The 26,196-nt window shown below is 40.3% G+C and overlaps 1 protein-coding gene across 1 annotated transcript; it reads right to left on the reverse strand.

The window, feature by feature from the left end:
- Window positions 1-287: 287 nt before the first annotated feature.
- LOC120066317 (dnaJ homolog subfamily C member 24-like) lies at window positions 288-25,429 on the reverse strand. Its single transcript, XM_039017614.1, has 4 exons — window positions 25,005-25,429; window positions 9,687-9,825; window positions 827-895; window positions 288-658 (listed from the first exon to the last, which is right to left on the reverse strand). Exons 1-4 carry the CDS (start codon window positions 25,110-25,112, stop codon window positions 525-527), a joined length of 450 nt encoding a protein of 149 aa, XP_038873542.1. The 5' UTR covers window positions 25,113-25,429; the 3' UTR covers window positions 288-524.
- Between the last annotated feature and the right edge of the window lie 767 nt (window positions 25,430-26,196).

Genomic DNA, 26,196 nt, shown 5'->3' on the forward strand with positions numbered 1-26,196 from the left:
CATTCTGTAAGGTCTGTTAAACTACAGCCCTTAGATTTACCATTGTGTAAGGTCTGTTAAACTAGAGCCCTTAGATTTACCATTCTGTAAGGTCGGTTAAACTACAGTCCTTAGATTTACCATTCTGTAAGGTCTGTTAAACTAGAGCCCTTAGATTTACCATTCTGTAAGGTCGGTTAAACTACAGCCCTTAGATTTACCATTCTGTAAGGTTTGTTAAACTAGAGCCCATTATATGAAGTGCGTGCATGTGAGACCCACACACCCATTATCATGACACAGTTCACTTGATTGGTTGTTAGTTTAATTTTGCACCATGATTTTATTGCATGACATTTAAAAGAGCAAAATCAAATTTCCTTTCATTGTCCAATAGACAGGTGCACAAGGTCCCATGGGGGCCCAATTAAAAAGGTTCAAATGTGGACACGTGTTCGGTGGATGTAGATTAAAAGAAAACTATGAATCTCCTTGATCTAGTTCTTCAGGATTTAGAGATGTCTGGCGAACAATGAGACAGTCAGTCAGGTTGTCGTCTTGACTTCTATGCTGAGTGAACAGGTATCACAGCACACAATGGCCTCTTCCCCTTCCGCCTCCTCTCTTCCAATGGAGAATTCCCCTCCACAGCGACAGCCATACGTGTACACCTCGTTATCTGAAAAGAGAACACAGACAATGTCAAACAGCGGAGAGAAAAGGGGCACATGGGATGAGACAGGTGGAGAAGGACTTTATGGATCTATCTACGATGACTTCAATGGCAGCAGAGAAGAGATCATGATTAAATAAGTAAGATAAAGAAGATGACCATGTCTTGACTCACCATCATCCCAAGTCATGTCATCCAGACAGACATGGGCGTCGACTGGCCAACTCTGATTCAGTTCGCTGGCTGTATTGAGACAGAAGAAACATGAAAATGTCACAAATCTATATATATATATATATATTTTTTTTTAAGTGTCACTCCACAATGATACAATAATTGACAAAAGAAAAATACAGATTTTAAAAATCACATTGATGCTCTTAGATAAATATTTGTAGGCTACTGTTGTGCCAGTGACATTCAGTGTTCAAGAGAGTGATATAGGAGATTCAAGAGTATCACAGGCAAAGCACACAAATGAAAGGCAGATGGAGGGTAGATGGGAGGATGTGAGATGTTGGACTCTGATCTCATTCAATGGTAGTTTCTTGGGGAAGACAATTGAGATCTTGCATGAATCTCTGTCTACATGGTAATGAATTTGAAGGCATTAGGCAGCCCCTCCAGGATTGTTTATATGTTTTACAGAACCAGTCAAAAGACAGAACCAGTCAAAAGTTTGGACACCTACTCATTCAAGGGTTTTTCTTTTCTTTTTACTATTTTCTACATTATAGAATAATAGTGAAGACATGAAATAAGACATAAGGAATCATGTAGTACCCCCCAAAAAAGTGTTAAACAAATCAAAATATATTTTATTTGATATTCTTCAAAGTAGCCACCCTTTGCCTTGATGACAGCTTTGCACACTCTTGGCATTCTCTCAACCAGCTTCATGAGGTAGTCACCTGGAATTCAATTAACAGGTGTGCCTTGTTAATAGTTAATTTGTGGAATTTCTTTACTTCTTAATGCATTTGAGCCAATCAGTTGTGTTGTGACAAGGTAGGGGTGGGTATTCAGAAAATAGCCCTATTTGGTAAAAGACCCAAGTAAATATTATGGCAAGAACAGCTCAAATAAGCAAAGAGAAATTACAGTCCATTACTTTGAGACATGAAGGTCAGTCAATCAGGAACATTTCAAGAACTTTGAAAGTTTATTCAAGCTCAGTGGCAAAATCCAAGCGCTATGATGAAACTGGCTCTCATGAGGACCGCCACAGGAATGGAATACCCAGAGTTACCTCTGGTACAGAGAATAAGTTCATTAGAGTTACCAGCCTCAGAAATTACAGCCCAAATAAATGCTTCAGAGTTCAAGTAAGACACATCTCAACATCAACTGGTCAGAGGTGACTGTGTGAATCAGGCCTTCATGATCGAATTGCTGCAAAGATACCACCACTAAAGGACACCAATAATAATAAGAGACTTGCTTTGCCAAGGAACACGAGCAATGGACATTAGACCGGTGGAAATCTGTCCTTTGGTCCGATGAGTCCAAATTTCAGATTTTTGGTTCTAACAGCCGTGTTTTTGTGAGACGCAGAGTGGGTGAACGGATGATCTCCGCATGTGTGGTTCCCACCGTGAAGCATGGAGGTGGTGGTGTAATGGTGCATTGCTGGTGACACTATCTGTGATTTATTTAGAATTCAAGGCACACTTAACCAGCATGGCTACCACAGCATTCTGTAGTGATACATCATCCCATCTGGTTTGCACTTAGTGGGACTATCATTTGTTTTTCAACAGGACAATGACCCAACAGACCTCCAGTCTGTGTAAGGGTTATTTGACCAAGAAGGAGAGTGATGGAGTGCTACATCAGATGACCTGGCCTCCACAATCACCTGACCTCAACCCAATTGAGATGGTTTGGGATGAGTTGGACCGCAGAGTGAAAGAAAAGCAGCCAATAAGCGCTCAGAATATGTGGGAACTCCTTCAAAACTGTTAGAAAAGCATTCCAGGTGAAGCTGGGTGAGAGAATGCCAACAGTGTGCAAAGCTGTCAAGGCAAAAGGTGGCTACTTTGAAGAATCTCAAATACATTTTGATTTGTTTAAACACTTTATTGGTTATTATATGATACCATGTGTGTTATTTCATAGTTTTGATGTCTTTACTATTATTCTACAATGTAGAAAATAGTAAAAATAAAGAGAAACCTTTGAATAAGTAGATATGTCTACATTTTTGACTGGTACTGCATATTTTCGGGAGCAAATGCTTGATTTTCCTGTGGCAATTCTGACATTTTGCATGGAAATATGCGATGTTGTCGTCCAATTTGTCGTGAAAATGCGCTGACGAGGGGAAAAGTTTGACGAGTGGCTTGATTGAACGATATGTGTTAAATGTGCGTTGATTGGTTGATAATGCTCTAATAACATATTTTTGTACTGCGGTGATGGGTCAGTTTTATGCGATAATATTGCGCTGATTTGACTTTTGTGCGTAATATGCGGAGAATTGTTGATTTAGCTAAACATTTTGCTTTCGCATAATCCTGGAGAGACTGATTAAGCTACACCGATCTTATCTAGGTTCATTGATTCATAGGTTTGGACAGTTTCCCCTCACAGCCACTATGACACAGTGGGGACACTGGTAATGGTGCATATATGAAATCTCTTAAAGCAACACTCAATATTGAGGTGATAATTCAGGAAAGGGACAGACGCAGCAGAACCACTAAGTGAAATTAGAAGTGGAAGTACGCAGAGTAGTGCGGCCATCTTTGGTGACAATTCCGACACGCTCTTAGGTAACGTTAGGCCACATACTGCTGAATATGCAAGATACAGATATACCTCCCTGCAAAGGATGGATGAACTATGTCTCAGTATGGATTGAAATTAGGGGAAGATGCTTTCAGATATTCCTTTAAAAAAGGTATCCACTTCAGCAATAAGGCCCGAGTGGGTGTGGTTTATTGGCCATATACTGCAACACATGTGTCTTAATGCTATTTAAAACTGGTTACCAACATAAATAGAGCAGTTACCAAGTATTTTTTCGTTATATCCGTGGTACAATATATTATTGTCTGATATGCACATGGCTGAAATGCTGTTTCAGCCAATCAGCATCCTGGACCCAAACGTCCTGGTTTATAATAGTGCATATAGCCTAGTCTTATCTTGTACTTCAAACTGTGTCAGACATTTGACGTTATAGGCCGCCCTATTGTTAATATAAGAACAAAGACAAACTACAGTAATAGATATTAACACTTCACTCCATTTCCAGAAGTACAGTACCTCTTCACTAGTCTTTGTGAGGAAACGGTAATTAGCACATTTTGATGCCACTCTTTAATGCTGGTCTTTAATTAGTCAGGAGACTAGCCTAAGTGGCCTACCTCACAGCTATGTATGGATATCATTGGATAGGTTTGGTGAATACATTTTCACCTGCTGTTCTCATGAGTTTTTTAAGTAGTGGTACAGTGAGAATGAGGAAAGGTGTCAGTAAATTCTCAGTAAAAGGTGTCTGTTAATTCATCCTGGTGATATACTGTACCATTTTACGGCTGAGGCTCAAATGACAGATTTGTACATTTTGATTGGTGTAACTTCTGTTGTTGTTACTGCAATCTTGTGAGACCATAATTTACCAGTGGTCAGGTGGAAATTATAGTTCTACATCTAGGTGATTCAATACATCATACAAAATAAGGCTATACATTCACTGGGACCCTTTGTCACAGTGCTTCAACAGTTAAGCTAATACTACAGGGCAAATAGATGTCCATGCCTGATCGAAGCCTCAAAATGACCTGTAAAGGAACAAAAGTAGATCAACTACACTGCACACTGTAGTCTTGATGGGACACTGTAGTCTTGCTAGTGTTGCGGGAGTCAGAGTGACCATGACTCAGCCAGTTGATGCACCCTGCCCAGAAGGCCCAGATGACAGCCAGTCACTACTGAGAGATCCCAAGGAGGCTCTGCCAGGTCCCATGAACAACTGCTATTTTTTTGAGGTGTCGGAGCACCATTTTTTATGACGTCAGCATTTCTCAAAGTTTGTATCGACAAGATGTAGACAATTGAATATCATTTTAGAAAGTGCATAAAATGCCTCAATGCTACCACTACCTAGGCATATTTTCGCAATACCTTTTTCTTATTTTAATACCCTCAAACACCAAATAAGGCCATCACTGTCAATCATGAATGATAATTCTTCACGTTTTACAGGTGAAATGTTCAAACTGCATCTACAAGTCAATAATTTGATCAATCAGTTTCATGGGAATATCCATTTAAATCTTCTTGAATTATGTAGGTCAGGGGTAGGCATAATTGAAACTCATTTTTTGCTGAATTCCTCGTGATTTTTTTGACTAAAAACTGAAATCCCCCACAAAATACACACATAATTTGTATTTATTTTTTACATTGAGGGAGAAAAAAATAATCCCTCCACCTGTTGCCGACCCCTGATGCAGGCCTACATAGCCTAACTACTGTTTTGTGAGTGAATTAGAGCAGATAGTGTTAACTAAAGCATGTATTTTGCCTCGTGGCGGGCGGTTGGAGATCTATGAAGGTCACTGGTCTCAGTGTTGGGGATGTGGAGAAACACGCCTCTCACATGCCTCTTCAGTGGGCTGCTGCAAGGTGCCCTGAAACAACCCGGGAAGACGACCACTATGTGTTTGGCGATGGGGCGGTGGAGGTGGTGCACATTAAGAATGAGATGATTTAGTATTAGTCTGGCTGCACATCGCTCCTAGACCACCCAACAGTGTGTCAGAGACCTGGAGCAGAACACATCCACCCTGCACACACTTCTCCCTCCTCCACAAAACACAATTACCATCCCTAGTAATTACCATACATGTCTGCCTAAACACAGGAAAATGCAACCCCGGTCTCAGTACCAAAATGATTTGCAACGCCGGTTGTTTATGATATAGTTTGACAGCCATGGGATTTGTTCCTAATGCTTTGAGACTATCAGCTTTTAACTATTTCTTTGTTGTAATGGTATTGAATATCACTTTGAAGAAGGAAAGGCTATACATTCTGAGTTGTAATAGACATGGGGATAGTAATGGATGAATATCCATCCCCCTTCATTTCTAATGAGCAAGAAGATAAAACATTCCACTCATGATGAAGTTCAAAAGGGCCTAGCAACAGAGTTTCATCCATCTCCCTCTGATAAACAACAGAAGGACTGACTGAGTTCCTCTGAAATCTGGATGAAACAGGCCTTTGAGCTGGCTTCAGTCGTGTTTGTTTTAATTATCAGCCCCACTTGATCACAGTGGAGAATGAGCCAGTCTTTCTGAATGGCTGGGCAACATTAAACACTATGGTGCTGTTTACTGGTAGGTACTGGAGATCTGCCTCTGATTGAACACCACAGAGATCTACAGCGGCCAGACAGATGGGAGCTGTGCGCTGCTAGTCTACTACCTAACCCTCCCTATTGGGCAGTGGTGGAAAAAGCACCCAATTGTCATACTTGAGTAAAAGATACCATAAGAGAAAATACTTGTGTAAAATACTTGCGTAAAAGTCTAAAAGTATTTGGTTCTAAATATACTTAAGTAACAAAGGTAAATGTAATTGCTAAAATATACTTAAGTATCAAAAGTATAAATAATTTCAAAATTCCTTATATTAAGCAAACCAGACAGCGACAATCTCTTTTTTTAATTTAAAGATAGCCAGGGTCACACTCCAATACTCAAGACATAATTTACAAACAAAGCATTTGTGTTTAGTGAGTGTCTACCTCTCCAGATCAGAGGCAGTAGGGATGACCAGGGATGTTCTCCTGAGTGTGTGAATTGGACCATTTTGTAAGAATGTAAGAATAACTTTTGGGTGCAGGGAAAACATATGGAGTAAAAAGTACATTATTTTCATTAGGAATGTAGTGAAGTAAAAGTTGTCAAAAATATAAATAGTAAAGTACAGATATCCCCAAAAACTACTTAAGTAGTACTTAAGTAAAAATGATTTTAAGTACTTTACACTAGAGGTCGACCGATTAATCGGAATGGCCGATTAATTGGGGCCGATTTCAAGTTTTCATAACAATCGGAAATCGGTATTTTTGGGCGCCGATTTGCCGTTTTTTTTTTTTTTTTTACACCTTTATTTAATCTTTATTTAACTTGGCAAGTTAGTTAAGAACACATTCTTATTTTCAATGACGGCCAAGGAACGAGGCAGAACGACAGATTTTTAACCCTGTCAGCTCGGGGGATCCAATCTTGCATTGATTACATTGCACTCCACGAGGAGCCTGCCTGTTAGCGAATGCAGTAAGCTAAGGTAAGTTGCTAGCTAGCATTAAACTTATCTTATAAAAAACATTCAATCAATGACTGTCATTGCTCCAACGTGTACTTAACCATAAACATCAATGCCTTTCTTAAAATCAATACACAAGTATATATTTTTAAACCTGCATATTTAGCTAAAAGAAATCCAGGTTAGCAGGCAATATTAACCAGGTGAAATTGTGTCATTTCTCTTGCGTTCATTGCACGCAGAGTCAGGGTATATGCAACAGTTTGGGCTGCCTGGCTCTTTGCGAACTAATTTGCCAGAACTTTAAGTAATTATGACAACATTGAAGGTTGTGCAATGTAACAGGAATATTTAGACTCATGGATGCCACCCGTTAGATAAAATACGGAACGGAATAAACGTTTTGTTTTCGAGGTGATAGTTTCCGGATTAGTCAAAGGTATATGGTTTAGAGAGAAATAGTCGACGCGTTATAATTCCTGTAATAACTTGCGGCTGAATTTGAAAAGGTTTCCTTCGTTATTTTACCGTTCATGTCTTCCATAGAGAATGTCTTGATCTACTTCAAATAAGGTCTGTGTTTCGTGCAGGCTTAAACCGCCTCGACGTTTTGATACCCGTGTAAATCTCACTAGGATAAGGTAACGTTGTCAACATATTTTCATAAATCCACTCTACAATTTTTTTTAACTTCGCTTATATTTAGCCAATATTGATCAGAGTTACCTTGTCCTATGGATATCTACACAGTTATAAAATTGGCACGGTGATGTAAGCCTACACGAAACACAGACCTTATTTTAAGTGAATCTAAAAAATATCCTATGGAATAAATGAAGGAACCGCTTTTCAGATTTTGCTAGGTGTCATGGGAATTATGACTCGCACTTTGGTTGTCAATTCTTACCATGCCCATTATTAAAATAGGATTTCCTGCATATAGAAATTAAAGTTTTTGTTTTCAACATTCATCACAGGTAACTTAAACTCTATTTTTATTCAAACAGTTGAGAGTATTTGTCTCCTAAGCAGACTCTTCAGTATCATTGTCACTTCAGAGCTGTGTGCGTGTGTGTATTTATGTATTATATTAAGTTAAAATAAAAGTGTTCATTGTTCATTCAGTATTGTTGCAATTGTCATTATTTCAAAAATGTGTGTGTGTGTATGATATATATTATTTTTAAATAAATCGGCCGATTAATCGGTATCGGCTTTTTTTGTCCTCCAATAATCGGTATCGGTATTGAAAAATCATAATCGGTCGACCTCTACTTTACACCTCTGCTATGCTTACAACAATCACCCTGCAACCAGCCATGAGGTACATCCAATATTCTTACAGACCGGCCAACAAAAAATGCCCAGATTTCACATTCAACAGAGAAACTCTGATTTGTCTGGGTTCTAAAAAAGGTGTGTTGGATATAAAGTATTCATGCTGGAAATAAAAATGATTGTTAAATGAAAACACAACCTTCACTTCTTTCTTACTCATTGTTAGGTCATAATGGAGATATAAATGTTAGATATTCAGAGGATGAGTGAAAAAAATCATCATTTAAAAAGCGGTTAAAAAAGGGTGTTTACGGCGGGAATCTTAGAGTTTGGTTTTTGTAAGGCAGCATACAATGGAAGACAAAGTCAATACCATCTATGAGGGCCAGAGAGGGGTTTCTTTCTATTACAGACACTCTATATGTCAATGCTATGGCTAGAACGTGTTGCCTTATAGAGTGGCACTGTGCTGTGGCTGGCTGGCTGAGTGTTTGTCCCCAAAGGCGATGAGAGCTCTCCCCTGCTAACGGTGGGCGCGCACAAACACACACACAGACACACACACACACAGGGCCTGGATGTAGAGTTGTTGAAGGTCCTAATGGAGAGCTAGCTAGGGTAACCTCTTTCCTGGGATCACGGGGGAGCATATCACTTCATGTAAAGCTAGGCCATGTGTAACAGGCCTGACCTACATTTCCCCCTTCTCTCCTCCCAGAAGCCCCTACTCTCCTCCCCTCTTCTGTCCTCCAAAGAGCATTTTATGAGGGACAGAGATGGCAGAAAACAACCATTGTCAGGAGCCCGACACAATCTCTTGCTTGTTTTATTATTGGCTGTGTGCGTGGGTGAATAGGAGGGTCTTTGCAAAACACGCTCTCTGCCCTTTCTTGTGCACCCAGATAAGTGAGAAACGATCACGTGAACAAACTTCGTAAAACAGGCCAGTTGTTTTTAATGGTCGGTACTAGAGACCATTATTGCTTCTGACTTTTAAAGTTTCAAGGAAATCTTGGAAATAGAATTTAAGTTATGCAAACTGGATTGGTTCATGCCTCATTTAGTGTGACCTTTTCAGACACAAAATTGTCCCACTAGTTATATGTGGCCTTAGTGACTTCACACAGCGTCACTGTTTATCACTAAATATTAAGCAAGGGATGGTCCCAAGGGGAAAGGCTATGGAATTTAATTGAGCATGAACCAACCAGTAAGAATAAATAAAACCATAAAATTCCAAACGTGCAATGAAATGAAAAATCATGTTTCAAGTTCAAACGAATCACAGGAGAGCTATTAAAAAAGAATGAGAGGGATGAGATGGTGACTGAAAGAAGAGCATCAGAGAGTGGAAGTACAATATGCTAGTGTAGATGTAATGTACATTATGGGAGCGTGAATGTTTCTTAACGGAGCCGGATTGTAGTGTTCCTCTGAGACTCCTCTGAACTGTGGAAGGAGGACGACTTACCACGCAACTGCAGATCGTAGGCTCTCTTGGTCTCCTGGTTGCTCAGGACCTTCCAAGCCTGATCAACCTCAATGAACCTGTGTAAGTGCTCCTCTGCCTCAGTCACAGTCACATCTGGGCCCTGCTTGTCGGGGTGATACTGTCAGCCAGTACAGAGGACAGGAGAAACACAGGTTAAAGACAGCCACAATGACAAGACTGACAACAGCCATCACAACAGAAACAATGACCAAAATAACAGCAGCCATTAATCCCTTGAACCAGTACTTTGTTTGAGATGGTAGAGGGGAGAGGGAGGTGTGGGAGGGGAGAGGGAGGGGAGAGGTGTGGGGATGGCTCAGACACACTAGACAGAAGCTAGGTTAATTAGACCATAGAAGTCAGTGACAATCTGCCAGTGAAAAAAAAGCCTGTCAGAACCTGCACTGTCAGCTTTTTCTGGGTAATTTGCTGATGGACCAATGCTCTTCTTCTGGACAATTTACCAGAGGAGGCGGAGTACAGTATTGCAAACACAACTAGATTGAGACATCAGAGGACAGAACCGTTAGCCCAGACAGCTTTGGGCAGAGAGCTGGAGAAGAGCATTGGCCATCCCACGACACCTCTGGCCAAATACAGTAGCGATACCACCCATGCTCTCTTTTGCGTTTTATTGTTGTTTTGTTAGGGGAGAGGGGCTATAGCAATATCCACATTATGTCATCCGTTGATTAATATCAATATTGAAGGATCCCCTCATGTAATGCTCACACTGGCCCTGAGGTATGTCCCTGTTCTCTAGTGGATACTGACGGCCCTGTCTGTGTTTCCCTGCATATGGAACAGCCCTAATTTCCTCCTGCAGGTCTATGCAGTCCAGGCTTCAGCCACCGATTAGTGATGGTCGCAGGGAGGGAGGTGGTGGTGGTGGAGGAGGGGCTTTTGGAAAACTTAGATCTATCCAAGCAGCATTCACATGAATGGTGATGATAATCTGGCACTGGCAAGCAGACCATTGCGTGTGTGTGTGTTCTTGTATGGTCACTGTAGTTCAGAAACAGAACCTCTTCAAAAACAGGTAATGATACTGAACTACAATGACCAATGGTCTCAGCTAGGCAAATTCATGTCCACCGCAAATATACTTTACATTTTAAGTAACTGGAAGACTGGCAAACTTTTTTTTTTTTTTTTTTTTTTTTTTTTTTAAATACATACAGAATGTATGCCTCCACATACAATTTAAGAAAGATCATCAAGGATAACACAATAAAGCTTAACAGTTTATTTTCATTGTGGTCCTTTTGGAGGGGGAAGATGGGAATGCAGCAAGGTTAGGAACTGCAGTGGCAACACACAATGACAGACAAAATTGTTGTTTGTTTCATAAAATTATCTAATTAGTACAGTTCAATTTATTATTAAACAACAATTGATAGGTACATCTCCCTTGTCTCACATACATACCCCTAACATATAAAACAAGTCAATCCCTAATATATACAAGACAATCACAATATGAGAGACAATCGGCAGACCACATGCTATCCCGGGTATTTTCTTCTCAGCCACGTACTGTACTATAATCTTATGACTCACTTGAAACATGCAACTATTTAGCAATTTTTTCATTGAGAATTTGAAACGACCCATTGAAGGTATACATTTCAAATTCCTTGGAAGACTATTACAAAGAAATGGCAGCTGAGTACGAAAAAAGTTATTTTCCCATTCCACTATTACATCTAAAAGGAACAACATCAGTTTCACTCTTTCTAGTGGAATAGTTCTGGTTATCCCGGACCGAGTTAAAGTAGTTATATAAGTACCTGGGGACCATACTGTGGACAATCTGATATACCAGACACAATTTAATCTGAGAGACTCTCTCCTTCACTTTGAGCCATCTAAGGCTTTCAAAGCAGGAATGGTCAAGATGAGTATGTCCTGGAAGTTTAAGAATAATCCTGACAAATTTGTTCTGAGATGTCTGCAATTTATTTTTAATTATCTTGGGGGCACTATTGTACCAGGAAGAGCACCCATAGTCAAAGTGGCACTGAACAAGAGCCCTTACCAATGCCACCATTGCATTCTTATCCAGATATTTGGAGGTTCTTGCCAGAAACCACATTTTACGGTTCACTTTGGATATAACCATCTGACAGGGGAGAGCATGGCACAAAAAGTTATCTAGCACACATCCAAGATAATTAACAGACTTTTGCTGTGACTACTAAGTCACCTACTACCACCTTAAAATCCAGGGATTTCCTCAGTTTCACTTTGGACACGAGCAACATGGACTGTTTTTCCAAGGTGAAGTGACAGCTTGTCGTCATATAACCGTTTACTGACATTCAGAAGTTCAGCACTGAGGGCCTCCTCAACCACAGTTTTGTTTTGTAAGAAACCAACTGTGCAGAATCATCTGCATAAAGGAAAAGGTCACATGTACAGGCAGATTTTAGATCATTTATATACAACAGAAAGAAAAGTGGACCCAGCACACTCCCTTGGGGTACCCTGCATTTCAAGATTTTGGGTTTAGACAGGGTCCCATCCACACCCACCATGTGTTTTCTTTTACGGCTAAGTTGTTAAAGCCCATGGCTCTTAGTTTGATTAACAGAATCTCATGATCCACTGTACCAAACACCTTTTGGAGATCTAACATAAGCATACAACAACATTTCCCTCCATCTACTTCCTTCCTGGTGTGGTCAGTTAGATATAGTAGGCAAGTGTTGGTGGAATGAGATTTACTAAAGCCAGATTGGAGCTCGTATAGTATGTTATGTAAGGAAATAGAACTGTCAATCTGCTCGTATAGTATGTTATGTAAGGAAATAGAACTGTCAATCTGCTCGTATAGTATGTTATGTAAGGAAATAGAACTGTCAATCTGCTCGTATAGTATGTTATGTAAGGAAATAGAACTGTCAATCTGCTCGTATAGTATGTTATGTAAGGAAATAGAACTGTCAATCTGCTCGTATAGTATGTTATGTAAGGAAATAGAACTGTCAATCTGCTCGCACAATCTTTTCCATGACCTTCGATAAAATACACAGGACTGAAACAGGCCAATAGTTTCCATGATCTAACTCAGTCCCTTTTATTTATATATATATATATCTATATAACCATTGTGAGTTTTAGTTCACTGGGGGGGGGGGACGGGGACGGACTAGTTCAAAAGACAGATTTACATTGTGAGTTTTAGTTCACTGGGGGGGGGGACGGGGACGGACTAGTTCAAAAGACAGATTTACATTGTGAGTTTTAGTTCACTGGGGGGGGGGGGGACGGGGACGGACTAGTTCAAAAGACAGATTTACATTGTGAGTTTTAGTTCACTGGGGGGGGGGGGACGGGGACGGACTAGTTCAAAAGACAGATTTACATTGTGAGTTTTAGTTCACTGGGGGGGGGGGACGGGGACGGACTAGTTCAAAAGACAGATTTACATTGTGAGTTTTAGTTCACTGGGGGGGGGGGGGGGGACGGACTAGTTCAAAAGACAGATTTACATTGTGAGTTTTAGTTCACTGGGGGGGGGGACGGGGACGGACTAGTTCAAAAGACAGATTTACATTGTGAGTTTTAGTTCACTGGGGGGGGGGACGGGGACGGACTAGTTCAAAAGACAGATTTACATTGTGAGTTTTAGTTCACTGGGGACGGGGACGGGGACGGACTAGTTCAAAAGACAGATTTACATTGTGAGTTTTAGTTCACTGGGGGGGGGGGGGGGGGGGGGGGGGACTAGTTCAAAAGACAGATTTACATTGTGAGTTTTAGTTCACTGGGGGGGGGGACGGGGACGGACTAGTTCAAAAGACAGATTTACATTGTGAGTTTTAGTTCACTGGGGGGGGGGACGGGGACGGACTAGTTCAAAAGACAGATTTACATTGTGAGTTTTAGTTCACTGGGGGGGGGACGGGGACGGACTAGTTCAAAAGACAGATTTACATTGTGAGTTTTAGTTCACTGGGGGGGGGGACGGGGACGGACTAGTTCAAAAGACAGATTTACATTGTGAGTTACGCAGGAGGTGATAATTACTGCAGCATTCCGTAGAAATCTGGCAGGAATGTTGTCAAGGCCAGATGTTTTGGAATGGTCACGTTCTTTCAGCTTCTTTAGTAGAGTTGACTCAGTCTGCCAAACATGTAACCTTTCCTCCAATGTCCAAGCTAAGATTTTGAACTTTGGTCTTTAATCTGTAACTGTAACGTAACAACCTTGTGCTGGGGACAATAAATGGCCACTCTAAAATGTGCAGTTTTGTCACACAACACAATGCCACAGATGTCTCAAGTTGAGGGAGCTTGCAATTAGCATGCTGACTGCAGGAATGTCCACCAGAGTGGTTACCAGAGAATATAATGATGTTTGGCTGGGCGAAATATTGAATTAATTTCAAATGCCTGTTTTGACGTTGTGTTATTTTCCGTTTTTTTTATGAGCGTTTATGTCCGCTTGTTCTCGTGTTGTATTTTTGGTCTTGTCTCCTTCGCTCCTCTGTGCTGTGTGCGCCTTCCCATTTACACCAGAGATCTGTAAATAATGACGAGATGCACGTCTCCGCCCTAACAATGGGAGTTGGGAAGGCAGGCGACAAGCTGAGGTCCAAAATAAGCACATAGAAACACATTGGCCTTATTTTGGACAGATCTTAGCGAGAGTGAAACTTCGTTTCGCCTCTTCCTCTATCGTTTACACAGACCAGGCCCCTCCCCACCTCTCACTCCAACAAAGTTGAGAAATCCTTCTCTCTGACAAGCAGTTTCAACTCGCCATTTGCATTTGCGGTTTGGTCGAACAGAAAATCGGTCATATGGACACAAACACATTGAGACATTATCTTACGGTTATAAAGAAGATGTTACCTTTTCATGTCTCAACTACTCAAATTGCACGCAGAGCAGACAGTACTAAAACGAGTATCAGTGAAGTTTGATTCTGGAAAATGAATGCTCAGTGTCATGTTCAGCATCGGGGTACTACGTACCGCTAGCAGCATTTTAGCCAAAGACTGTTATACTAGCTGTCTAGTCTGTGTTTTATAAAATGTGCAATAAGTATAAAACAATTATATACGGAATTGGCAACTCGTTCTCATTCTGAGAAATAAGTTAGGCCACTTCATTTGAACTAAGTGGACAGGCTAACATGCTTTTCAAACAGTTGACAGAAGGGTGTGCTCATAACAATTCAACTGTTCTACCTTGTTAGCTAGCAAACACATCCAAGTTGGCTAAACTTGAAATATAAAGATTAGCTGACTAATCACTAGCACGTAGGCTTGAGAGATTGTTGATGAGACCTGTGTTCCTTTTCTATATTTTAATGCTTGCTACAAGAAGTCATTATTAGTGAATGTGCATTATGCATGGTTCTAGTTAAATTTGTAACTAAAAAAGGGCACTTTCATAGACAGACTTGAAAGACAGATGAGTGATTATTGCAACAAAACAAAAAAAGCAGGTTAAATTATTTTCATGAAATAACTAAATTATTAGTGGGTCTTATGGTTGTGGAAGGCTTATATTTAGCCTAGGTGTAACTTCATAAGCCCTGATTTCATTAGATTATTGCTGACTGTTTGAAATGCAGTGTATTTGACCTTAAATTGTACAACGCTTATTTACAGAAAACAAACATTTAGACATTGTGAATCGCCCATAACTTGAAAAAAAATGAAGATATGATTTTTAGGCTATATCGCCCAGCCCTAATGTTATGTTCATTAATTTCTCTACCATAAGCCGCCTCAGATGCCACTTTAGAGAATTTGGCAGTACGTCTACTGCCCTCACAACTGCAGACCACGTGTAACCACGCCAGCCCAGGACCTCCACATCTGGCTTCTTCACCTGCAGGATCGTCTGAAACCAGCCACTCGGACAGTTGATGAAAATGTGGGTTTGCACAAGCGAAGAATTTCTGCACAAACTGTCAGAAACCGTCTCAGGAATCTGCGTGCTCGTTGTCCTCACCAAGAACTTGACCTGACTGCAGTTCTGCGTCGTCACCGAATTCAGTGGGCAAATGCTCACCTTCGATGGCCACTGGCATGCTGGAGGTGTGCCCCATGGTGGTGGTGGGGTTATGGTATGGGCAGGCATAAGCTACAGACAATGAACACAATTGCATTTTAAAATCGATGGCAATTTGAATGCACAGAGATATCGTGACGAGATCCTGAGGCCCATTGTCATGCCATTCATCTGCCACAATCACCTCATGTTTCAACATGATAATGCACAGCCCCATGTCGCAAAGATCTGTACACAATTCCTGGAAGCTGAAAATGTCGCAGTTCATCCATGGCCTACACACTCAGACATGTCACCCATTGAGCATGTTTGGGATGCTTTGGTCGACAGCTTGTTCCAGTTCACGCCAATATCCAACAACTTCGCACAGCCATTGAGGCAACATTCCACAGGCCACAATCAAGGAGATGTGTCACGCTGCATGAGGCAAATAAATGGTGGTCACACCAGATACTGACTGGTTTTCTGATCCATACCCCTAACTTTATTTTAAGGAATCTGTGACCACCAGATGCATATATGTATTCTAGGTCATGTGAAAATCCATAGATTAGGGCCTCATTTATTTATTTAAATTGACAGATTTCCTTATACAAAATGTAACTCTGTAAAATCATTGAAATTGTTGCATTTATATTTTTGTTCAGTGTACAATCACAACTCACTACCTAAAACACACACCCTTGGAGTCAAACCACGACATTTCCTTACAACACATTGAGGCATTATCAAATATTACACTACACAGTGTTGTTTTCACTTTGTAAAAGGACAATCTGAATAGGATGAGAAAAAAAGCAACTTTACAACAAGCCAAAAATGTACTTCCTGATTGAATCATTAACAGCAATTTGCACTGAATTCTGAAGCAGAATTTTGTTTTATGACTGAGGGGACAGCATTCACACATCTCTCAAGACACCTGGAGCACAGGGCCAGCCACTCTTAAACACCTTCCGACTAACGAGATGGACAAGCCAGCACAGGTGTAACACATATTGACTAACATGGTGATACACAACTAAAATGTGTCGCCTCCTCCAATATAAACATTGTAAATGTATATATCCCCTACATACTAACATGCTATACGTGCTAAAAGTCCAACCTCAAAACATAAATGGGAAAAACTAAACCTGTGACACCTTCCCCCTTAAGACAACAAATATATCCTATATTTTTGTTCTCACCAACAGAAAACAACACCTTTCTTATTTAGCTTTTATTTTATCATTTGTTTTGGGGCCCCCGGGGGGGGACATAGTTGCCTAAAACTCAGAAGTTTTGAAAAACTCATGTATGTTTCTGTAACTCTTGTCCCCTTGGAACGAGCCCAAACAAAAACATCTCCAAAATGGAAAAACATACATCAAAATAAAATATGTGCCAGGGCTACACACAGGCTAAACATAAAACATATTAAGTGCCCACACTTGAAAAGACAAATCAGCAACCAAGATGTCCTTACCACTAGAGGTCGACCAATTCATCGGAATGGCCGATTAATTAGGGCCGATTTCAAGTTTTCAAGTTTTCATCGGAAATTGGTAATTTTGGACACCGATTTTGCAAAGTTTTTATTTTTTTACACCTTTATTTAACTAGGCAAGTCAGGTAACCTCTCTTGGGTACGTGAGACGTTAGCGTCCCACCTCTTCAACAGCCAGTGAAACTGCTGGGCGCCAAATTCAAATACAGAAATAATCATTATAAAAATTCAGAAAACAAAACATATTTTACATAGGTTTAAAGTTTAACTTCTTGTGAATACAACCACGGTGTCAGATTTAAAAAAGGCTTTATGGCGAAAGCATACCTTACGATTATTTGAGAACATACCCCACTAGACAAATCATTACAAACAGTAACCAGCCAAGTAGAACAGTTACACAAGTCAGAAATAGAGATAAAATTAATCCCTTACCTTTGATGATCTTCATATGGTTGCACTCAGCAGACATTCATTTACTCAATAAATGTTCCTTTTGTTCGATAAAGTCTCTTTATATCCAAAAACCTCCGTTTTGTTCGCGCGTTTTCTTCAGTAATCCACAGGCTCAAACGCAGTCAAAACAGGAAGACAAAAAAATCCAAATTGTATCCGTAAAGTTCATAGACACATGTCAAACGATGTTTATATTCAAACCACAGGTTGTTTTAAGCCTAAATGATCGATAATATTTCAACCGGACAATAACGTCGTCAATTTAAAAGGTAAACAAGAAACGCACTCTCTCGGTCTCACGCATGAAAAAGCTCTGTGACACTTTAGGGTCCACTTATTCAGACTGCTCTTACTTCCTCATTTTTCAGAATACAAGCCTGAAACAATTTCTAAAGACTGTTGACATCTAGTGGAAGGCATAGAAACTGCAATTTGAGTCCTAAGTCAGTGGATACTGTAATGGCATTGAACAGAAAACTACAAAACCAACAAAAAAAAACTACTTCCGGAATGGATTTTTCTCAGGTTTTCGCCTGCCAAATCAGTTCTGTTATACTCACAGACACTATTTTAACAGTTTTGGAAACTTTAGTGTTTTATATCCAAATCTACCAGTTATATGCATATCATATCTTCTGGGCCCGAGAAGCAGGCAGTTTAATTTGGGCATGCATTTCATCCAAAATTCCGAATGCTGCCCCCTACCGTAGAGAAGTTAAAAACACATTCTTATTTTCAATGACGGCCTAGGAACGGTGGGTTAATTGCCTTGTTCAGGGGCAGAACGACAGATTTTTACCTTGTCAGCTCAGGGATTCAATCTTCCAACCTTACGGTTAACTAGTCCAACGCTCTAACCACCTGCCTCACGAGGAGCCCGCCTGTTACACGAATGCAGTAAGAAGCCAAGGTAAGTTGCTAGCTAGCATTAAACTTATCTTATAAAAAACAATCAATCATAATCACTTTAACTACACATGGTTGATGATATTACTAGTTTATCTAGCGTGTCCTGCGTTGCATAGAATCGATGCAGTGCGCATTCGCGAAAAAGGACTGTCGTTGCTCCAACGTGTACCTAACCATAAACATCAAAGCCTTTCTTAAAATCAATACACAGAAGTATATATTTTTAAACCAGCATATTTAGCTAAAAGAAATCCAGGTTAGCGGGCAATATTAATCATGTGAAATTGTGTCACTTCTCTTGCGTTCATTGCACGCAGAGTCAGGGTATATGCAACAGTTTGGGCCGCCTGGCTCGTTGCGAACTAATTTGCCAGAATTATGACATAACATTGAAGGTTGTGCAATGTAACAGGAATATTTAGACTTATGGATGCCACCCGTTAGATAAAATACAGAACGGTTCCGTATTTCACTGAAAGAATAAACATTTTGTTTTCGATATGATAGTTTCCGGATTCGACCATATTAATGACCTAAGGCTCGTATTTCTGTGTGTTATTATGTTATAATTAAGTCTATGATTTGATAGAGCAGTCTGACTGAGCGATGGTAGGCACCAGCAGGCTCGTAAGCATTCATTCAAACAGCACTTTCGTGCGTTTTGCCAGCAGCTCTTCGTTGTGCTTCTAACATTGCGCTGTTTATGACTTCAAGCCTATCAACTCCCGAGATTAGGCTGGTGTAACCGATGTGAAATGGCTAGCTAGTTAGCAGGGTGCGCATAAATAGCGTTTCAAACGTCACTCGCTCTGAGACTTGGAGTAGTTGTTCCCCTTGCTCTGCATGGGTAACGCTGCTTCGAGGGTGGCTGTTGTCGATGTGTTCCTGGTTCGAGCCCAGGTAGCGGCGAGGAGAGGGATGGAAGCTATACTGTTACACTGGCAATACTAAAGTACCTATAAGAACATCCAATAGTCAAAGGTATATGAAATACAAATCGGATAGAGAGAAATAGTCCTATAATTCCTATAATAACTACAACCTAAAACTTCTTACCTGGGAATATTGAAGACTCATGTTAAAAGGAACCACCAGCTTTCATATGTTCTCATGTTCTGAGCAAGGAACTTAAACTTTAGCTTTCTTACATGGCACATACTGCACTTTTACTTTCTTCTCCAACACTTTGTTTTTGCATTATTTAAACCAAATTGAACATGTTTCATTATTTATTTGAGGCTAAATTGATTTTATTGATGTATTATATTAAGTTAAATAAGTGTTCATTCAGTATTGTTGTAATTGTCATTATTACAGCAACAAAAAAATATTAAAATCAGCCGACTAATCGGTATCGGCTTTTTTGGGTCCTCCAATAAATCGGTATCGGCGTTGAAAAATCATAATCGGCCGACCTCTAAACTCAGCAATAAGAGGGGAGAGGGAAACATATTTACTGTTGCACAATCAGCTGCTTCCTAGACATCGAAGTGTTAACTGTAGGGACCCTCTCTTCCTTCAGCGGTCCTACAAACTCGCTTTTCAAAGGAGAGGTCAAGGGAAATCAGGATCACCCATAAACGTCTCAGACAGATCGACCATGGTGGGATTGCTGACATCCTCAACACTAGACTTGCTCCCTTTTTTTACACATAGCACGTGTAACGGCACGACCTTCCCTCCAGCCAAATTGTTTCCCGAAAAAATAAATGAGACCACCTTCACCGGTAGGCTAAGCTTCACTGCAACGGAACCAGAAATAAGATCAAACTCGAGTTCCACATTATACAAAGGAACTTCCATGCAACACATCTCCACGCCTAGTACTAACCTACTGTAACCAGTTGCTGAAGTGTCAGACAAAGACAAAATACCCTACAAAATGAAGGGCTGCCCCAGGCTTGCTGTATCTTCACCGGCTGCTTAACAGCACCGGCACTAGGCAGACACACAAACCCATCTGAAACAAAGGGTTCATACACATCTGATCCAAAATCTTGTTTAGGAGATGCATCAGTCCCAACCAGAGACTTGGGCTGAAGTGCTCCCTCAAGAAGAAACGGCTATTTCTCTCTCAACTCAGAGACAACGTGTACTTTCTCACGGCAGTAACGGCAAAATGGCGGATACAAAAAAAAAAAATTAGTCCGCCAATCTTTATCTTTGGGCACTGTAGAAAAAGACTGAAATCTGCAGTAGGTGAATTCTCTGGATTGCTTTTTGTGTAGGTTTAACTACTGGGTGCTTTGTTTGTGATGGTAGTTTTGTGTGTAAACACAAACTCATCTGCAAGAACTGCAGCTTTCTCAAGAGAGATCCTTGTGCTCAAATGTAGGTAGCAACCCTTTTGTGAAGGCAATTTTTTAACTGCTGGAGAATTATGAGTGTCTAAGTCCTCAAGGTCCTTGACCTCCTGAGAACCACACCACCGATCAAAAAGACATGCTTGTTCCCTTGCGAACTCAACATGATTTTGCGATTCTGTCTTTCGTAATTTACGGAAATGTTGTCTGTATACCTCTGGGATCAACTGGTAAGCCCGAAGGATAGCAGCTTCAACAGTGTCATAATCTGAACTCTGATCAAGAGATAAAGCAGTGTACACTGAAAAAAACAAGAACACTTTGGAGGAGCAGTGACCAACTACCGATTGACTCAGACTACCGCTTTTGGATCGCCAGATGCCACCTTGATGTCATAATGGTTTGCAATGATGAGCAGATTCACCTTCGTACATGTGTCTAGCATCTCCCATGTAAGGTTTTCCACAAATGCTTCCAAATTAAAGTCCATGGCTTTCTTTAAATTTTTTGTGTGTGTTTATGTATGTTTTTTTTTTTTTATTATTATTATTATTATTTTTTTTTTATTATTATTTTTTTTTTTATTATTTTTTTTTTTTTTATTATTATTATTTTTTTTTTATTGGGGTGTTTATGTGTGTTTATGAAACTTTCAAAATTACTCCACCAATCTTATAACCGCTCAGGGTGGATGTCAGTGACAGAAACTCCACCACAAATGTGTCTTTTGAACACTCCAATATGTGGGTAGAGCAAAGCTTCAGAGTAGGTGATTAGAGCAACTACCATACTCATGGGAAAATATATCCTGGATGCGCGCCCATTTTGTTAAGTTCCCCTGCAAGACAACCAAACAAAATGTTGCTGAAACATAAGGAGGAATTCACAAAGAGTCACTGACAAAACAAAATGTGGGGTTTTAGGAGGGGTTCTGAAAGACACTCATGGGGCTGTCCACTGACAGTTGACTAGCAACAACAACTAGGACCTAAAAGACACCGACCATGAGTGCCACTAAATTTGCCCACTAAGAGGCAAACAAAAGAAAAACCCACACCAAACTTAAGACAGGAAGCAAACAAAAAAGTTGAGCAAAACAAAAAAACAGGGAAGATCAGATAAAGGAATGTTTATCTAGAAATCAAATAGGGAGAGTCAACTAAAGGTGTTAACCCTCCACATCTCTCAAGACAACTGGAGCACTGGGCCAGCCACTCGTAAATGTCACCTGGGCCAGCACAGGTGTAACACATACTGACTAACGAGGTGACACCAAATCGGTGCGCCCTACGTGCTAATGTGCTATACGTGCTAATAGTCCAACCTCAAAACATAAATGGAAAAAAACAAAACCTGTAACACCAGTGCCAACCTCTTTATCTTCTAGCCTATTTAAAAGTATTGTTCAGCAATGGAAGTGTTACAGTTTAAAAAGGACAAAGACTCAACAGAAGGCTGAGAGGGGAAGCTCATATTCTAAAACATTCAGAGCGGTCACGCAATGCAAATGACCAGTCTATATACGTGACCAGGCGCCTGTGCTCAAGAAATGGGTCTGGATTTCTGATGGATGGGGTAAGGAACTGATTCAGTCAACATTCTGACCGAAAAATATTTTTCTCTTTCTAAAGAACATTACAAAATACTTCTCACACCATTGAACCAGCTTTGTGGCTCTCTCAAATCCTGAAGGAAATCAAAGCAAACCTAGAGAAGCTGCTTGTTTCCACAATGGTGATATAGTCCCAGAGGGTGTGCATGTCCAACTCCCCTTTGTGATCTGATTGTGACAGTGCTCTGCGCTGGAAGCTTACAGGTGTGAAGTATCTGGCTGTGGAACTAACATGCTGACCACACCGGTCACATCGCATGCACAAGCGTTGCAAAATAAATTTACACATACATGTTATTCAAATCATTGTACCCACACTGCATGCGAGCGTCTGCGTTGCCAGGCGCTAAAATAGAAGTTGATTCTATTTGTGGTGCAGAACACGCTGCAAGTCCTGCCTCTCCAATCTCCTCATTGGCTTTTAGAAGCATATACCCACGTGCCATCTCATTGGTTATACCCACGTGGGTGATTGAAAGATGAACTGAGGTCAGTTATGGTAATACACCTTATTATTAAAGTTAGTTGCCAATCACCATATAAAGTCCAAAGAAGAAGCCTGGAAGGCACCTTGTGCATTTCAGGTAAAATAACAACTCAATGTGTATATCCCAGGATAAATTAGCTAGTAACAACAAGCTAGCTATCTAAATAGGATAAATTAGCTAGCAACTGCAAGCGAGCTAAATTTCCATATGTTTAATGCTTTTCGACCTGTCCCCAAATTAATATAATTGGTTCAGAGTTTGTTTTGATATTTCAACCTGTGTGTCGTGATCGCGTTTGGTATGGGGGGGACAAAATCCGGTTTGGGCGTGGTGTAAGGCTTGAAAATAGCCTACACCTACACCTCCATCTCCAGACCCACTAGTCCATGCTGCTACAGTAGTTCTCACAAGTTTCTGGTTAAAACGAAACTTATACATTGAAGAGACTGTTTTAACTCACTATAGCCTTGTGATTGACTATTTGCTAATGACATTTGAGAGAATTTGAAGCTCAGAAGTAAACACATTTTCATCTACTGTAAAAATTCCAGCCAGACAGTATTTTGACATTTTACAGCAGAGAAACCTATTTGCTGTAATTCCTCCCCCCACTTCTGAGTCCCCATGCAGCTCAGGGTTTTTTCATAAATACATAACACAATGAAAAGCCCCAGCTCTTATAAAATGGCCCACCCTCCGTTCCTGTGGAGTTACGTACTTTAATTGATGTCTCTTTGCACGCATTGTAAAATATTCATTTACTGGGGCTAATGGAGCTTAGAGAGGCAGGAACACAATATAAAGCACTGGCAATTTGGAGCACTAGGCACTTCTTACCATGAATCATCTCTCTCTCTCTCTCCCTCTCTGTGCTGTATCAGACTTGTCTGTTTCTACCACGAGGCTGAGGCGTGTGCTGTGCAGGCATTCAGAAGATGGGAGAGCAGATGAGGTGGTGGCAGAGCAAAAGGCCACCCTCATCACACTACTGCCCCCTAATGTCTGAGGGAGGCACGGGCATTACTGAGGGGGGAAGGGGAATGCCAACAGCAAAGTCTAGGATGTTTTGTTCAAAGTAACATTAGATTAATCAAATATTTTTAAAGAAATGTTGACATTGATGGTAGCTTGAGGTTTGTGTGTTTTTACAATTGGTAAGCATAGAGCCTATGGTTTACGTGAAATCCTACAGCACCTTGAATCCAGAAAGTCTGACAAAATAATACACAGTAATCAGTTAATGGTGATATCTGTGGCCTAGGCCTATATCCTACTTACCGTGTGCTAATAAACATTCCTAATTACCAGAACTACCATACTCTTGCTCAAAGCCCTGTGTTTATAGAACAGTGCAGCTATTTTCAGACAAAAACATTTTCAGATAAAAAAACATTACTCTGAAAATCAACACCAAAATAGTTTTTGGGTTATAGCTTATTGATTAGAGTATGATTGATTTGACAGTTTCTAGGTGAATTCTGTAATTAAAATGGGTTTTGGATTATACAAATCCATTTTGTGTTGTACTGTCATGGATTAAAAGAAATGTACAGATTAATATCAAAGGGCAAGATGCAGTTAATACTTCATCATACAGTCATCAATCACATCGACAATCTAAGCTTGCATGAGAAGTAGACTAACCTTGCCCGACACCTAGAAGACTTATCTTGAAGACACTCCCAGAACTCATGCCGATGCTGGAGCGCAGTGGATTAATGTAGTCTTGATTTGCACACATGGCCAGAAATAAACACCCAGTCGGTAATATGTGTGTGATAGAGAGGGTGTGTTTATATTCATAAAATGTATTACTTTCTAGAAATACAAGCTAGGTGCTAACGGACCAACAGTAACATTATGTCAATATACTTTCTCACTCCGCCTCTCACTCTATTATTGGGACCTCTTTTGACATGGTTCATCAAGATGCAAATAAACCTAACAGCAGTTTATTCATCAGTACAATTGAAAAAATATGACACAGGAGACCGCCAGAGTTTACACATACCATTAAGGCCAGTCTTTGGTACTTCTGTTTGAGGTCTTGTAGCCCATCCGATGGACTGGATTCAAGGATAGAATACCAGTCTTTCTGGGATCTACGTTCACTTGTCATGTTGAGAAATCAATCATCTTTTGATTAAATTTGTGAGCCAAGCAAGGTAGTTTCATTACCAGAATAGGTGCGATCTAACCGTTTCGTCGCCTATGAATGACAGCTAGCCACAAGGCTAACAACAACAATGTCCACGTGATCTTTGCAGGCTAACCAGTCAGCAAACATTATCGTTATAAACATGCCATCAAAATATTATTTTGTTAAACTGCATTATATATCGTAATTCCAAAAGGGTTCAACCACAAGCTGAAACCAGCACATTACACAAATGTCTGGCACTTTGCTTTTCCAGCCGCGTGCCTGTGTCACGTGATGCCCCTGTGTAAGCATGTGCATCAGTTTTTACAGCCCCCGCGGAAACATGTCCTATAGAGCTTGAGAGATAAAATATGATGTGCTATATTATAAATATAGATCCTATTGTCATCAACGAATTGTGCATAAAAGTTCAATATCTGTACAAGTACTAATTATCATCCGTTTCAGCCATTGAGGCAGTAATTGAACGGGATATTAAATTTTTCTACACGAAGTAAATATTGCAATACAGACATAAGAACGCGGATGAGAGGATCTCCATGGAAACTAACGTAAGCTAAATGCAGGGCATGCACTAAGCACATCTGGGATAAGAAACGTCCAGCACGTTACCATCTTACAAGTCAATTATGTTTTAAAACATTTTGAAAACCAATAATTACTTTGGATGCAAGTTAATGCTTGTCTCTGCTACGGGCATTTGTTTTTTTAGTTCGAGGAATATCATGCGAAGAAGTGCGCATGCTCATGTTTCATTCAACAGAGAAATGCGCTCTCTCTCTCTTTCCAATTCAAATGCCTTTATTGGCATGGGAAACATACACTGAGTGTACAAAATATTAGGAACACCTGCTCTTTCCATGACAGACTGACCAGGTGAATCCAGGTGAAAGCTATGATCCCTTATTGATGTCACTTGAAAAATCCACTTCAATCAGTATAGATGAAGGGGAGGAGAAATTAAGCCTTCAGACAAATGAGAAATTGATTGTGTATGAGTAATATTCAGAAGGTGAATGGGCAAGACAAAATTATTTAAGTG

This window comes from Salvelinus namaycush, chromosome 21, assembly GCF_016432855.1.
Source record: "Salvelinus namaycush isolate Seneca chromosome 21, SaNama_1.0, whole genome shotgun sequence".
Taxonomy (NCBI): domain Eukaryota; kingdom Metazoa; phylum Chordata; class Actinopteri; order Salmoniformes; family Salmonidae; genus Salvelinus; species Salvelinus namaycush.

Excerpts from the sequence above, each read along its gene's own strand:
- LOC120066317 (XM_039017614.1), bottom strand. The coding sequence starts at position 25,112 with ATGACAAGTGAACGTAGATCCCAGAAAGACTGGTATTCTATCCTTGAA. Across the intron at positions 896-9,686 it reads CTACGATCTGCAGTTGCGTG|CCAGCGAACTGAATCAGAGT; the intron begins GTAAGTCGTCCT and ends GTCTCAATACAG. Across the intron at positions 659-826 it reads TGACATGACTTGGGATGATG|ATAACGAGGTGTACACGTAT; the intron begins GTGAGTCAAGAC and ends TTCTCTTTTCAG.